A 13,619-nucleotide genomic window follows, 5' to 3' on the forward strand; every position below is an offset into this window, starting at 1 on the left:
CTTACAGAGCCACACCTCTCCAGAGTGGTTACAGTCCGGCGCAGCTCCTCATGGGGCGACGTCTTCGCACCACGGTGCCAACTTTCTCTTCCCAGCTTGAACCTGCATTGCCTGACACCACCGCCTTTGCTCGGAAGGAGAGAGAGAGAGGACTGTCAGATGCTGAAAACTACAACAGGCGACACTGTGCCCGAGCTCTCAGTTGCCTGCCACCAGGAGAGCGGGTATGGGTGACAGATGCAAGAGCGTCAGGAAGAGTGCTTCAGAAACACTCTGCTCTGAGGTCTTACTTAGTGGAGCTACCTCAGGGTGTTGTGAGACGCAACCGTCAGAACCTGATACCTCTACGTACACCCGCACAAGACGATGGTTCTTCATTCCAGCAAAAACCACCAGAGCCATTGTCTACAGAGGCACCCATTCCACCTCCTCAGGTTTCACCTCCAGAGACTTATGGTATCACAACTAGATCTGGGAGAGCCATCAACAAACCTAACAGGCTTAATCTGTAATTCAGAAAATGGGACTCTGAGAACTGATGCTTTGAAAGGGAAAAATCAAAGCAAAGAAAATAAAATAAAATAATGGAGTTATGTTTTAATGTTACGAATGTTATAGTAACATGGGATGTTATTTTAGCACTTTGAGTAACACTGTGTGGTTTAAGATACAGTAATTACCTGACTATATTAGGTTGAGTATTCACTGAAGTGCTTATGTACATGCTGTTCTGTTATGAGTTAAATAGGAACAGACCTTTCAACTAAAGAGGCAGAATAATCCTCTAAGGTCTGGTGAGACAAAGGCAGTCTACCCTTTGTTCTCTAGAAAAGGGAGATGTGGTGTTATTGTATGTGTGTTATAATGTTTATTCAATGAGTTGGAGGTCTAGCATAGTGGGGACACACGGGGGCGCTGTGGGCCAGAGAAAAGGTTTGTGTTACGTGATACTAAGGAGAATGAATAAAGCTTTTGTCCTGCATTCAGTACGTGGTCTCACGCTCAATATAATGTATTAAGTACACGACACAGCTGATCCTGAAGACCGACTGATTACTCTGTTCCTCCGCAGATACGGGATGAACTGCTTGATACAGTTTGAGGACTTCGCCAACAGCAACGCCTTCCACATCCTCAACACATACCGGAATCGATACAGTACCTTCAATGGCGACATCCAAGGTACTTTATTGTTTATTACTCCTGGTTTATATCAGGCAACAGAGCTTTATTGCTTTTATACACTGATTAGATTAGCCACAACACCAAAACTACTGACAGGAGACTTTAATAACATTGACCATCTTGTGACAGTGTAATGTTCTGCTGGGAAACCTTTGGACCTGGCATTCATGTGCATGTTACTTAGACATGTAGCACCCACCTAGACCAGACCAGGCACCCCCACCCCATAGCAATGACACTCCTTGATGGCGGTAGCCATCCCCAGCAGGATGCAGCCTGACACAGGCACACACACAAAAACGATTTAGGAACAACTAAAAAAAAAACAAAAAAAAACATGAAAAACAGCACAAAGTGTTGACCTGGCCTCCAAATTCACTAGATCCCAAACTGATCAAGTATCTGTGGGATGATCCACAGAGGCCCCTCCCTTCAACCCAGACACCACAGGACACCCTCAGAAGGCCCATGTCCATTCTCTGATGAGTCACAACTGTTTTGGAGGCACAAGGGAGACCTACGCAATATTAGGAAGGTGGTCATAATGTTATGCCTGATCGGTGTGTGTCCTGGTTGTTTAATTCACTCATTGTTCCCTGCACATGGTCTAACAGGAGGCATATGACAACAAGGAGGCCGCTTCCAACTGATACCATAACAATACCAGAAGAATATTTCCTGTTTATATCATGTTATTATATCATAAGATGTGTTATGCGGTTCCACAATAATGCTGAACGAGAGTTACTGCCATTATGACATTTACGTTTATTGAACACATCCGATACATGATACACAAATGTTACAATCCATGTTACAATATAAAAGTTAAGCAAACATGTTGTGCGCAGTTCATATGCAAATGACAATGGCTTCCAAATCCGCCTGTGGATCTCTCCTTTAAACGTGTAGAAAAGCACACATGCTGGCAAACATGACAGCTCATGTTGATGTAAAGTGTGTGATAAGTCGGCCTCTGATTGTCGCCAGGGACAAAAAGATTTGATACCAGACAGGCACATTTGTTCTCTAAGTCGTACAGAAAGTAAACCCCCCACCTGCTCTCAAGTCTTTTACTGAGGATGTGAAACCTACAGCCTTTCTGACTATATAACACCTAGAATTCAAATTTAGTATAATTTTTTTTTCTATAATATATGTTGCACACTTGACACACAAATTGACTTCCAAGGCATACATAAGTTTAGAAAACTTTACTTCTGCTTCTGGAAATATACAAACACAAGCACAGCTGACGTTCTCAGGTATGCTACACGGGATGCAAGTACGCTCCTATGCCCCACCCAAAAGGACCCCAAAGCTGCCCAATGTGCCTGCATAAGTTTTACCCCTTGTAAACCCAAATCACCACACTAAAATAACAATAAGTTGTCATGCAAATAAACATACATCTCACCAAAACCATGTATCATAATAATTCAGAAATCAAACGAAAATACATGAAAATGGGGGGTGTTCAGTGTCCATGAATGTGTTACATTTCAGTATGGATACCACATATAAAGAGGAAATGTAATGTAAGCAAAGGTCGAGGCTCAGACAAACACACATTGCTGTTGGGATTTGATCTGTTGTACATTTGCCAGACTTGTTAAGTTGGACACGCTGTAAGGCTGAGAGTCTCTGTCCAGAAGAGATAAAAGTCAACCACACCAAGACGGAAAAGTTAAGACCTTAAAAGTAAATATATGAAGGTATACAAGCAGAAAAATAACAAAATATGCCCAGCATCTATTAAAGGTGCAGGATTTGTCTATTAAATACATTTAAATGTAAAATTTTCAGCTCAGAGCTTAAGTCCTTATCATATTTTGCCTGCTATAATGATTTACAGAGGTCGTGTTGTGTGGTGTAAACACATACAAACATTGGAAACTGTAAACGGAAAGTGGGCGTGTACAGTATGGAATTTAACCACAGTGTTGTTGATGCTATTACAGACAGAAAGCTGTACTTGAAGTGCTGCTCCACATTAACAATGAATTTGGTTCAGGACGAAACACATATATATTTTAACAGAGAACAGCCCAAGGCCTGAGAGAAATCTTTGACACCTGGACACTGGGAGTCTTCAGCTTTGACAGAAAAATAAAATGAAAAATGCTCCTCACACCCACACATCCACACACACACACATACAAACACACAAAAGACTTTGGTAACAATAAAAGCTGAGCAGCACCAAAATATTTGGCATTGCCAGAACAAAATAAAGTTATATAGAACAGAGATGAGCATTAAAGTCTGGAGAGTGTCTTGACTGATTCACACAATAAAGTCCCCAGTTACCTTCAACAACAAACCCACTATCATTGCTGCATTTCTAATTTTGTCTGTTCTTGTTCTCCGGGCAAATGTAAGACAAAAGCATGTCTATCATGTTCTTGACAATGACTGGAGGAGGATGCAAGTTATGAGGGAGGTGGTGTGCCAAACACATCTGCCAGGCGTCCACCACCAGAACGTTCAGTCCCTTGAACATGGTTTTGAGCACCATGTCAATCTGCAGCGAGTACCAGTCGTTGTTGTAGAGACTCGACCACTGGCCCACGGCTTGGACATTGGCTGATCGGATCACTACGAGGGTCCCCGGCGCTCGGTGCAGGAGCCTCACCAGCGCCTGTCGAATGTGGCGAAGCCGCCGTATGTATACTTCCACTGGAAAGGTGCTGAAGTGGGCCCAGATGCTGAGGACCACCACGGTGTTGGGGCCCCCTGAGAGGCCGTCCAGCTCGTTTGAAATGTACCGCAACTCACTGGACACAACAGGGAAGATGCGGATGGGAGGGCCATGACAGCGGTACTTCAAGAGAATATTATGGGTGATGTTTATCGCCATGAATGGCCCGACATTTTTAGGACTGTGCAAGTTGAACTCCTTTAATTCTGGATAAGATACAATAAATTAAAGTTAAAATGGAACGGAAAAGAGTCATTCAGGATGAGACAAAAACACTCACCTGGTACAGAAGCAATGAGGTACTCAAACCACTGGCGGACAGTGGAGTCTCCGTACATGTGGATCACTTTGTTCTTCAAACACTGAGTGATGGAAGATGACTGATTAAACTGACGCATCGTAACGCCAGCTAACGGCCTCCACGAGTCTTCATAGTAATATCCAGATGGTGCTAAGTTGTTCGGTTCTGGTTTCATGGTGCTTCTTTCTTCCACTACTTCTGTATCTGATACAAGACGAGACAAATGAGTTGACTGGAATAACTCAAAGAATGCACAAACTACAAATGTCACTCTGCAGGTATACCCTACCTTTCTGTGGCAGCACATTGATTCTGTCGGGTCCTGAAGCGTGTATGTGAACTTTGATGTTGACACGACTAAGACAAAAAAAATGCAACATATTGTTCACTGTTCCAGTAAAGGACATCTTTACCTACTGTCTCAATTATTTAGACTTCCCCGCTGAATAATTCATTCATTCATTCATCTTCTGTACTCTGCTAAGGGTCGCGGGGGTCTGCTGGAGCCTATCCCAGCTGTCCCGGGGGTACACCCTGGACAGGTCGCCAGTCTATCGCCAGTCTATCGCAGGGCCAACACAGAGAGACAGACAACCATTCACACTCACATGCACACCTACAGCCAATTTAGAATCACCAGTTAACCAAATGAGCATCTCTTTGGATGGTGGGAGGAAGCCGGAGAATCGGAGAGAACCCACACAGACACAGGGAAAACATGCAAACTCCACACAGAAAGGCCCAGTCAGCCCATGGATTCGAACCCGGGACCTTCTCGCTGTGAGGCATCAGTGCTAACCACTTCATCACCTTGCCGCCCGCTGAATAATTCAGTAAAAGGGGTGGATTAATGTTCTATTTGTGGACTACGTTCTGTTGAGAGAAATCAGAAGTGAAAGTACTGCCTGGTGAAAGTTTTTGAAAATTGTTTAACCTCTTGTTTATGATATTCATTCATTCATTCATTCATCTTCTGTAACTGCTTATTTTTGTTAAGGGTCGCGTGGGTCTGCTGGAGCCTATCCCAGCTTTGCTTATGATATTTGAACATTTATTCATATAACAGGGAAATGGACAGAGTCTCCTGACATCTAATTGACATTTAACTGACATCTGGAACGTCTAATTGACATCTAATTGATATATATGAGCAATATACAGAACCAACCAGACCATATATGGAATCCTTTTTTAAAAATGTACATGAGATTAGGAGTGGACATAATTGTGACAAATGATGGATGAAATAAGGTCTGTGTTTGGACACAATTATTGTCAGTCGGGAGAGCAAACCTGACACAAGAAGACACGGTTGTTTCCAGAGCAAAAGTACCTTATTTTTTGATAAAGGGCTGTGTCCAGTCCCATATGTTAATGAGGCACCACACACTATAAAAACAGATGCGTGACACCATGAAATCAGTCTGAACTCGCATGGCACCAATAATCAGACTCGAGTTTGTATCTTTTTAAGAATAAACTTCTCGACTTTGAAGATATTCCAGATACCAATAGACTCCAAGAACCCAGATTACGTGTTGAAGTAAAGAGGTACAGGCTACAACTGGCCCTGCCCAGTACCTCACACTTTTCTTCGACAGTTCTTTACATAAGAAAGCTGGTCTCCCTAAGACCATAGATGATATAGAAAGATGGAGGACATGACAGTTACCTAGACGTTAAAGGTATATCAGAAATGCCGACATCTTACATGGCTGGTGAAAATACTTGCAACTACTGTCTGTGCATCAGTGAATAGAGCTGGAGATATGCCTGGCCAATAATACCAAGATGAGTAAAGCTATGAGTGAGTCCAGATTGTGGCAGCTTGCGGTGTCCTTATAGCTTACATGGTGCCCCATAAAGTGAGACTCTAGTCCTCACTGCAGTGGCACAGGGTTAATTGCAGCTTGCAGCCTTTGTGCAAGCTCTTGCCTCATTAATTCCTGCCTCTCTCCACTGTTGACTATCCAGTAAGGGCCCAAAACACCAAAAATCATGTGGCTCCTGGGCTGAAGGGGTCACAACTGGTGGCAGGACATCGTCACTACGCCTCTACCACACGTTCATTACTGCACTGACCCTGGTTGCAAAATACGTTACAAGCACAAGAACACAACGCTCACTTCCACTATATTTGGGAATAATTTTAAGGGGGTTAGAGGAACTGTTGACGGTGTCCATCTATACACAATTCTGCCACAACATTTAAACCACCAACCATTGATGTGAATAACAATGATGATTTCATTACTAATGTGCTGGCTGGTATATATTCAGAATAAACAAAGAATGAGCTATGGGATGAGTTAACTCTACAAACTTTTGGAAGAGCAGTGCTTCCTTCTTGGTGATGAGGTTTGTTGTGTAGCCTCCCATGGCGTGGTTGATTCTGGTGTCACAGCTCAGATTCTTGGGCTTATAGCAGTACCAGGGTTCGCCTGTGTAAAGGTCTGTGTAGTTGCACAGGGGCTGCTGGCCAGGGGGCAAGCGCGTGTTGCACACAGTAGTTTCCGACAAGAGGCCCAAGCGGAACAGGCTCTTGAAATACACCCGATCAGGCCGTTTCTCCCTCAGCCGCCGCAGCACAGCAACGGCCTCGCTGGAGTGCACCAGTGTTATCTCAACCTGCGCTGACCCCACCCAGAGGAGCGGGAACAGGGCGGAATAAGATCCATTCCTGTGGTCCACCACCGTGCCTGCCACACCAGCTTGCAGTTCCGGAGAGTGCAGCCTGGCCAAGATAAAGTCCCCGCCGTAGCGCTTGGGAAGACCATCGAAGTCATGCATTTGGACAAGGGCCTCCAGCTGGTCCCCAACGTGCCACTCTCTAACTCCCTGGCTGGGAAGGATGGTGAAGAGGCTGTGCACGGGGTCACTAGTGTTACGGAGGGTGGTAGGTGTAGAGTGAGGCGGGGGCAAAGGCCAGGCGATAGACTCCAACAGGTAGCGCTCTTCCAGTTCATCTTCAGGAGAGAGTTTCTGGTCCAGATGGGCACAGAAGGGCACAGTGTGGTTTTGATGAAAAGTAGGGAGGTTCTCTGAGATGAAGGACGACTGGGTCCTGTTCTGCAGCTGGTAGAGCGCTGAAATCATGTGGGAGTTCCAGTTCTAAAGAGAAAGAAAGAAAGATTAGTAAAGAGTAGAGTGGTTGGCACACTATGGACTAATGAGTAATGCAAACAGAATGAAAACTATTTTATGTGTGAACAATCCTGATCAGGGGTGGAGCTGCATGTTTCAACAGGATTTTTATCAGACTGAGAGCATATGGGTTGCATTGTGAGAAATTTAGGATCCAGTGTGTTTGGAATTACACCAAAACTATGGCTAAAATACTAAATAATTTGGCTTCTGTTGCTTTGATATTAATTTAATATTTGTTTATTCTTTTTGTGTATTTTTCCATCATGCAACTGTGTTTGTTTTAGTAACTCTTCCTGGATGGTTACCCAGGGACACTTGCGTTTTTGTCCTCTTGAGTGAGGCAATCTTGTCAAAAATTGCAGATTTCCTATCATTGTTTGGAGCACTTTGGAGCAATTTTCCTACTTTCATGTAGGATATATTTGTAAAGCACTGTAATGTAAGTTTTTCTCACAATCAATACACATGGTTTATGCTTTCAGGGCCCGTGCCTGGGAACCACACATATGGCTGAAAGGAGAGAACAATGTGACGTCCAGTGGATAAGAAGCATAAAACAGATCTACACATTGTTTGCTCATTTGGCACTCCCAATGCTTGGTGCTTTGTCTGTGCTGTCAGCCCATCTACAGATGTTGACTTAAACACACAGAAAGACTGGCTATAAACTTTTAACTTGTGTACAATACATTCGGACTATAACTCCGCTGATAATGTGCAACATTGGTCCAGAGATACTGTACATAACACACAGTCTAACCAGTTCCCACTGGGGAAGATAAATTCATTTAACCCCACTTCTCTCCTCACCTTTACAGTCTGGATGTTGCTCAGCAGGAAGATGAGGACAGACAGTGCTAGGAAGAGGAAGATGAGGGTATATTTGGACAGATTTCGGTACATGGTGACCTCCTTCTGATCAGGTCCTGTCTCACACTCTGCCGTCACTGCGATGATGATGATGCCGTCTTTTCATCTGCGTCCATAAACACTGTCATCAAGAAGCTTCTGTTGATGTTTGTGGAGAATCATTTGAGATGACATGAGATAATGCTGATACTCTGAATAAGGTTTGGTCCCAAATACATGTGTATAAGTAGTTAAGTCTCTGTTGAATATAAATAATAATATTTAAACAGGTTACATTACAAAATGTGTGACGATTGAGATCATATGGCAATGTGTTGAACAAACCTAAATCACTGCGACAAAGAAATGGTTTGTCTATGTGGTGAAGCTGTAGTGAGCAAACTCCATCCACTTAATTAAATCTATGCATTTCAGTGTATAATTCGCTCTGCGTCTGTGCTGCTGTCATATCAAAATTAACGGAGACAGCAAATAGACTGAAGGATATCTGTCTGAACAAGATATTATTGGACAGACGCTGGCAGTGTTGCAGAAAACCTTTCATATTTTCTATCTAATCTGCTCGTCCTACCAAAAACCCATTCCACAGCTGCTCTACGAACATTTTACTAAAAGCAATGAGCTATCTAATGCATTCTAATACAGCGGATTTGCTATTAAAATTGGCATTGTTGACGTGGTAGTGCATTATACTGCATATACTGAGTATTAGAGTTGTATTTTTACATATACTGTTATTGGAAAATACTTACTTACTTGATACAATAGTCCTAACTCGTTCCCTAAGATTGGGTTAATTGCAATTCTTGCTATTTGCACCTCTCTCAAAACTGCATTTCATTGTGTATGTACCTGTGTTATATGCAATGACAATAAAGCTGAATCTAATCTAATATGTAGTTGTTTCTAGGTAGGGTTGTTTTGTTTGTTATTTTGGCCTAGTCCACCCCGAAGATACCATCCACTCATTATTAAGCAATTTCATTTTCTGTAAATAAATTCTTTCTTTACATTTGATTCAGTCGTGTCTTGGTGGCTACTTGGGACTTGAGGTTGATGGGGGCCTTAAATCATGTTGTGTCCTTCACACCCCTAGACTGGGCATAACAATATATATCATTTTCATATAAAATTTTAGTAGAAGCAAAAAAATATTCTTTAACTCAAATTTAAATATATAGATCTAGTTATAATCAGTGAATTTGCTTTAACAATTTCTGCTTAACAAGATTAATCTATCAGAACTGTCGGTTGATCAATCTGTCAGCTAACCTTACAGTTTAAATCATGGTTTTGTATATATATATGCAAGGACGAAATTTTGATTTCAGAAGTGGGGGTGACACAAGTATTTTTAATAAAACTCTAATCTTTCAGTTCACTGTGTTTTCTAGTAGTTCTTCTAGTTTTTTAGATAGATAGTTAGATAGATAGATAGATAGATAGATAGATAGATAGATAGATAGATGGGTTTTATTATTCATTCCAAACTGGGAAATTTCTCTGTTGCAGCAGCAATGTACAGGCATTCAACACCATACATAAATGTCTGTGAAGGTTCTCAGTCATCCAGGTCATGGTATATCCAACAAAGGTTAAAAAAAAGGCAACTGGACTTGTAGAGTTCTTTGAGAAGACGTTTCACCACTCATCCGAGTAGCTTCTTCAGAATTGAACAATAAAGCACCACCCAGTGGTGGGCAGGTCAAACTAGCATCACAGGTGGGGAGAAATTGAATAAAATGTCGGCACGCACATACGCACATGGACACCGATGATTCAAACGTTAATGTAAATGAAACCTCTGATATTACAATCCTTCTAGCTGACGTGACACAGGCAGAACAAACACCCAATTTACAGTAGCAGGTTAACAAGGACTCCTGACCGCAGACTCGCAGACGGGTGTGACAGCAAGGTGGAGTGACAGTGGGGACGGCCAATCACACAAGAAACAGCAGAGCCAATCGAGGAGCTTGTGGGCGGGTCTAAACTAAGGTAACCAGGCTTCAGCTTGAGCGGCCGTTTTCCGCTTGGTCCTAGTGCTTGACGCGTCTCTGTTTACTATATGAGCGTAACATTGTTTTTGGACGGTAAAAAGTGCAGGGGACCAAAACGACCTTTTGAAAAAGTGCAGGGGACATGTCCCCTGTGCCCCCCCAAAAAAAAATTACGTCCGTGTATATATGCTGCAATGGAGAGTTCGGAGCAAAGTTGCCGTTTTCAAGGTGGAAGTATAGTCACTAGAAGTGTAAATCCGGCTCTTTTAAGGGATTCGGATCATTCTGAGTCACTCACTGATATGAGCTGGGCTGTGCGATTCACTTGAGTCACTTGACCCAAAATGGCCCGATTGCGAAAGAAAGTATTTCCAGTACATTCAAACGTGACATAATAAAGCATAGTAAACACATAAGAACGGATTATTACAGTTGCCATTATTGCCATTTATCAGTTCATTGTGATCATGTAAACATGAAAATCATATCAAGTAGCTTACATAAGCCTAAACCTAAAACCCAAAATTAGGCTGGGCAAAAAATAAAAAAAATAAAAAGAATGAGGACAGGGTCACCACTACGAAAGAATATTTTATTTCTTTATGGTCTAAAATGTATGTGGAGTGGATGCAGAGTAGGCTATTAATTCACTCACAATAGGCTCCAGTGAGATTCAGTATCATAACGTTGCTCACAGTCTGGAAGACAACAGACATTCTTGTCTGTGATTAATGGTCTAAATTTTAAAATATGGTCAGTTTTTTTCTTTTTTGTGTTTAGACTGGCTGTAGGCGACAACAGATTAAGAGCATTTGTGTTTTCTCTGAGATGAGAATGGCGCTTCACTCACCCACTCACTCGGCAGAGAAACTAAACTTATCCCTGCTTTTGGTTAAGCAGGGATTCACGACTCGTGGATCCCTGAGTCGGTTAAGTTTCTCTGCTGACTGAGTGAGTGGCTGTTGACTCCCTGCTCTCGGTTAAGCAGAGATTCACGAGTCGCTAGTAGTTAACGAGTTACTTTTATAGTGGAGTAATTCAGTTACTAACTTAGTTACCTTTTGGGAGAAGTAACTAATAACTATAACTAATTACTTTTTAAAAGTAACGTGCCCAACACTGGTTGGCACCACAACAAACAACAAAGACACGGCAGGAAATAATAATCAATAGATGGGAGAAGATTAGTAAGCTTTTATAGAATCAACTCTGCAATAAATACCTCTGTAGGCTAACCAATGTAGCTGATGATGGTTTGGTCGGGTACTGCTATCTTACTCACGGATTAGAATGTGGTAGCTGCTGGACGGTGAAGAGGAGACGGACTGGGAAGCAATCCACGGAGTAGTGGCTGTAATAGGAATTAGTGATGTGTCATGCGCAAAAGAGCCGACTTTAAGAGCCGATGCTGGGTAGTGAATCAGAAGAGCCGATTCCCATCCAGTGAGAGCCTGCTCCCAACTGTTTTGTTTTTTGGTTTTTGGTTTGCCTTTTGCTCGTTTATCTCTGCTGGGTGAGGACGGGGGTGGAAATTTGTTTTGATGGGCACGGCATGTGGCCAATAATATGTGAGGATTTAGGATCGTAAGATTATGTGAAATCAGAGAGAGGGCAATAGAGGCTGTGGCCTTGAAATTGGGAGTGTCTTCACTGCAAAATGAAACACAAGGACATTTGTTTGTTTAGGGGGTTTGGTTCTGTATTTCCTTGTACAGAACTTATTGCAGTGTTATATTACTCTGTAAATGATAATAAATAAAGAGCCGTTCGGGAGCCCAAAGAGTCGACTCCTCTTCGGACTGCCCATCACTAATAGGGTAAAGGGGGTTTCAGTTTTATATCACCCCCTCGTGGGTAGACTGTTAGGACATCGATGTAAAAATAAGCCCCTGTTATAGCAGCTGTTTTTGTGATGATAAAACTAAAAGGTCTGATTATACCAAGATTTAACATTTTGTCCAAAAATACTCACAGTGAAAGATGGTGCTCATGGCATCGTTATTTGGAGCTGCTGCTCCTGGGGTTTCAGTGAAGAGTTGAGGAGAATTATGCGCAGATCCAGGTAAGTCTAGCTGTCAGTTCTGGCACAGGACTTTCTGATGATCCATTTAAAAAAAAATAAAAAAAAATAAAAATACTTGCTTAAGTGGCAACATTAAAATTAAAATACATATACTATATATTATAATCCATATGAGTAATTTGCCATTCTGCACGAATGGTATTTTATTTTAGATACTTTAAGTGCATTTTGATGTTAATACTTTTGTACTTAAGTACTTTTACTGTAGCAGTGCTTCTTTTAAAATAAAGGATCTAAGTACATCTCCCACTATTGCTTACTGTGGGGGATCCTGAGAGATTTAGTATTTTGAGGGCAGGAACAGCAGAAGTGTAAGTGATATTAAAAAGTCAGAGCTGTATTTAGTTGCGCTAACTCCAGGATCCATGTATTGTGCATTGTCGTGGAAATTCTTAATAGAATTGAACCACTGTTAAAACAATTTGCCTCACCGGTGTTTACCCCTCTACAAATCAGTGTCTGCCATGAAAAATGTCTATTAATAAATTTTAATTGTGGTTCACAACAACTGAGAAATGACCCGATCATGAAAATAGCTTTGGGTCAGTAGGTAGAGCGGGTTGTCCACGAACCAGAGGGTTAGTGGTTCGATCCCTGGAATGTGCCACATGCCCAAGTGTCCTTGAGCAAGACACTGCACCCCCAGTTGCTCCCAGTGCGTGGCACTGGCGTGTGAATGTGTGTGTGCTTGTTTGAGCGAATGGGTAGATGTGTCTGTGACTGTAAAGTGCTTTGAGTACCAATAGGTAGAAAAGCGCTATAAAAGCAAGACCATTTAGCTTTTACCAGTATTAAACCAAATAAGAATATTTAGGAAATTAAAACTGCAGGTTTATTTACATTTTTAGGTTAGGATGCTACAACATTTGTTTTTCAGGTAATGTTGACCTGAAACTGAAAATTGGGGTTGAGGCCCCTTCCCTCAACCCATAGGACCCAAAGGTCCCCACTAACAACACCATGGGACATCCTCAGAAGGCTGTTTTGGAGGCATAAGGGAGACCTGCAAAACATTTTTCATAATGTTTTGCCTGATCGGTGAAAAGATTAGTACTCTTTGGGGAAATTTGTCACGGTTTGTACACGTGATCTGCTCTGAGAAGTCACAAGTCGCTCCACTGTAACGGATCACAAGCTGAAACCTCTGTGCTGAGAATTAACTTTTCCTTTCTCCTACAGGAACGGCATCTGTAGCTGTTGCTGGGGTCTTATACGCTCTCAAGATCACCAAGAGCAAACTGTTAGCCAACACTTTTGTTTTCCAGGGGGCATGCGAGGTGAGAGGATTCAGTGTTTTATTGAGTAGAGATAAGAGATAAGACAAGTCGAATA

General features: G+C 42.2%; 1 protein-coding gene across 1 annotated transcript; it reads right to left on the reverse strand.

Moving 5' to 3' along the window:
* Positions 1 to 3,380: 3,380 nt before the first annotated feature.
* Positions 3,381 to 8,286, reverse strand: LOC311487961 (NXPE family member 3-like). The gene is made up of 5 exons (XM_084544439.1): positions 8,145 to 8,286; positions 6,511 to 7,298; positions 4,477 to 4,544; positions 4,167 to 4,391; positions 3,381 to 4,092 (listed from the first exon to the last, which is right to left on the reverse strand). The coding sequence occupies exons 1-5, from the start codon at positions 8,235 to 8,237 to the stop codon at positions 3,530 to 3,532; spliced, it is 1,737 nt and encodes a 578-aa protein (XP_084400565.1). The 5' UTR covers positions 8,238 to 8,286; the 3' UTR covers positions 3,381 to 3,529.
* Positions 8,287 to 13,619: the final 5,333 nt, after the last annotated feature.

This window comes from Chelon labrosus (assembly GCF_963514085.1).
Source record: "Chelon labrosus genome assembly, chromosome: 5".
NCBI lineage: Eukaryota > Metazoa > Chordata > Actinopteri > Mugiliformes > Mugilidae > Chelon > Chelon labrosus.

What these genes read in the sequence shown, in the direction of transcription:
- LOC311487961 (XM_084544439.1), bottom strand. Translation starts at nt 8,237, where the DNA reads ATGTACCGAAATCTGTCCAAATATACCCTCATCTTCCTCTTCCTAGCA. An exon ending in GCAACATCCAGACTGTAAAG is followed by an intron (nt 7,299 to 8,144) that starts GTGAGGAGAGAA and finishes CTTTCTCTTTAG; the next exon opens with AACTGGAACTCCCACATGAT. An exon ending in CCTCATTGCTTCTGTACCAG is followed by an intron (nt 4,093 to 4,166) that starts GTGAGTGTTTTT and finishes TATCTTATCCAG; the next exon opens with AATTAAAGGAGTTCAACTTG.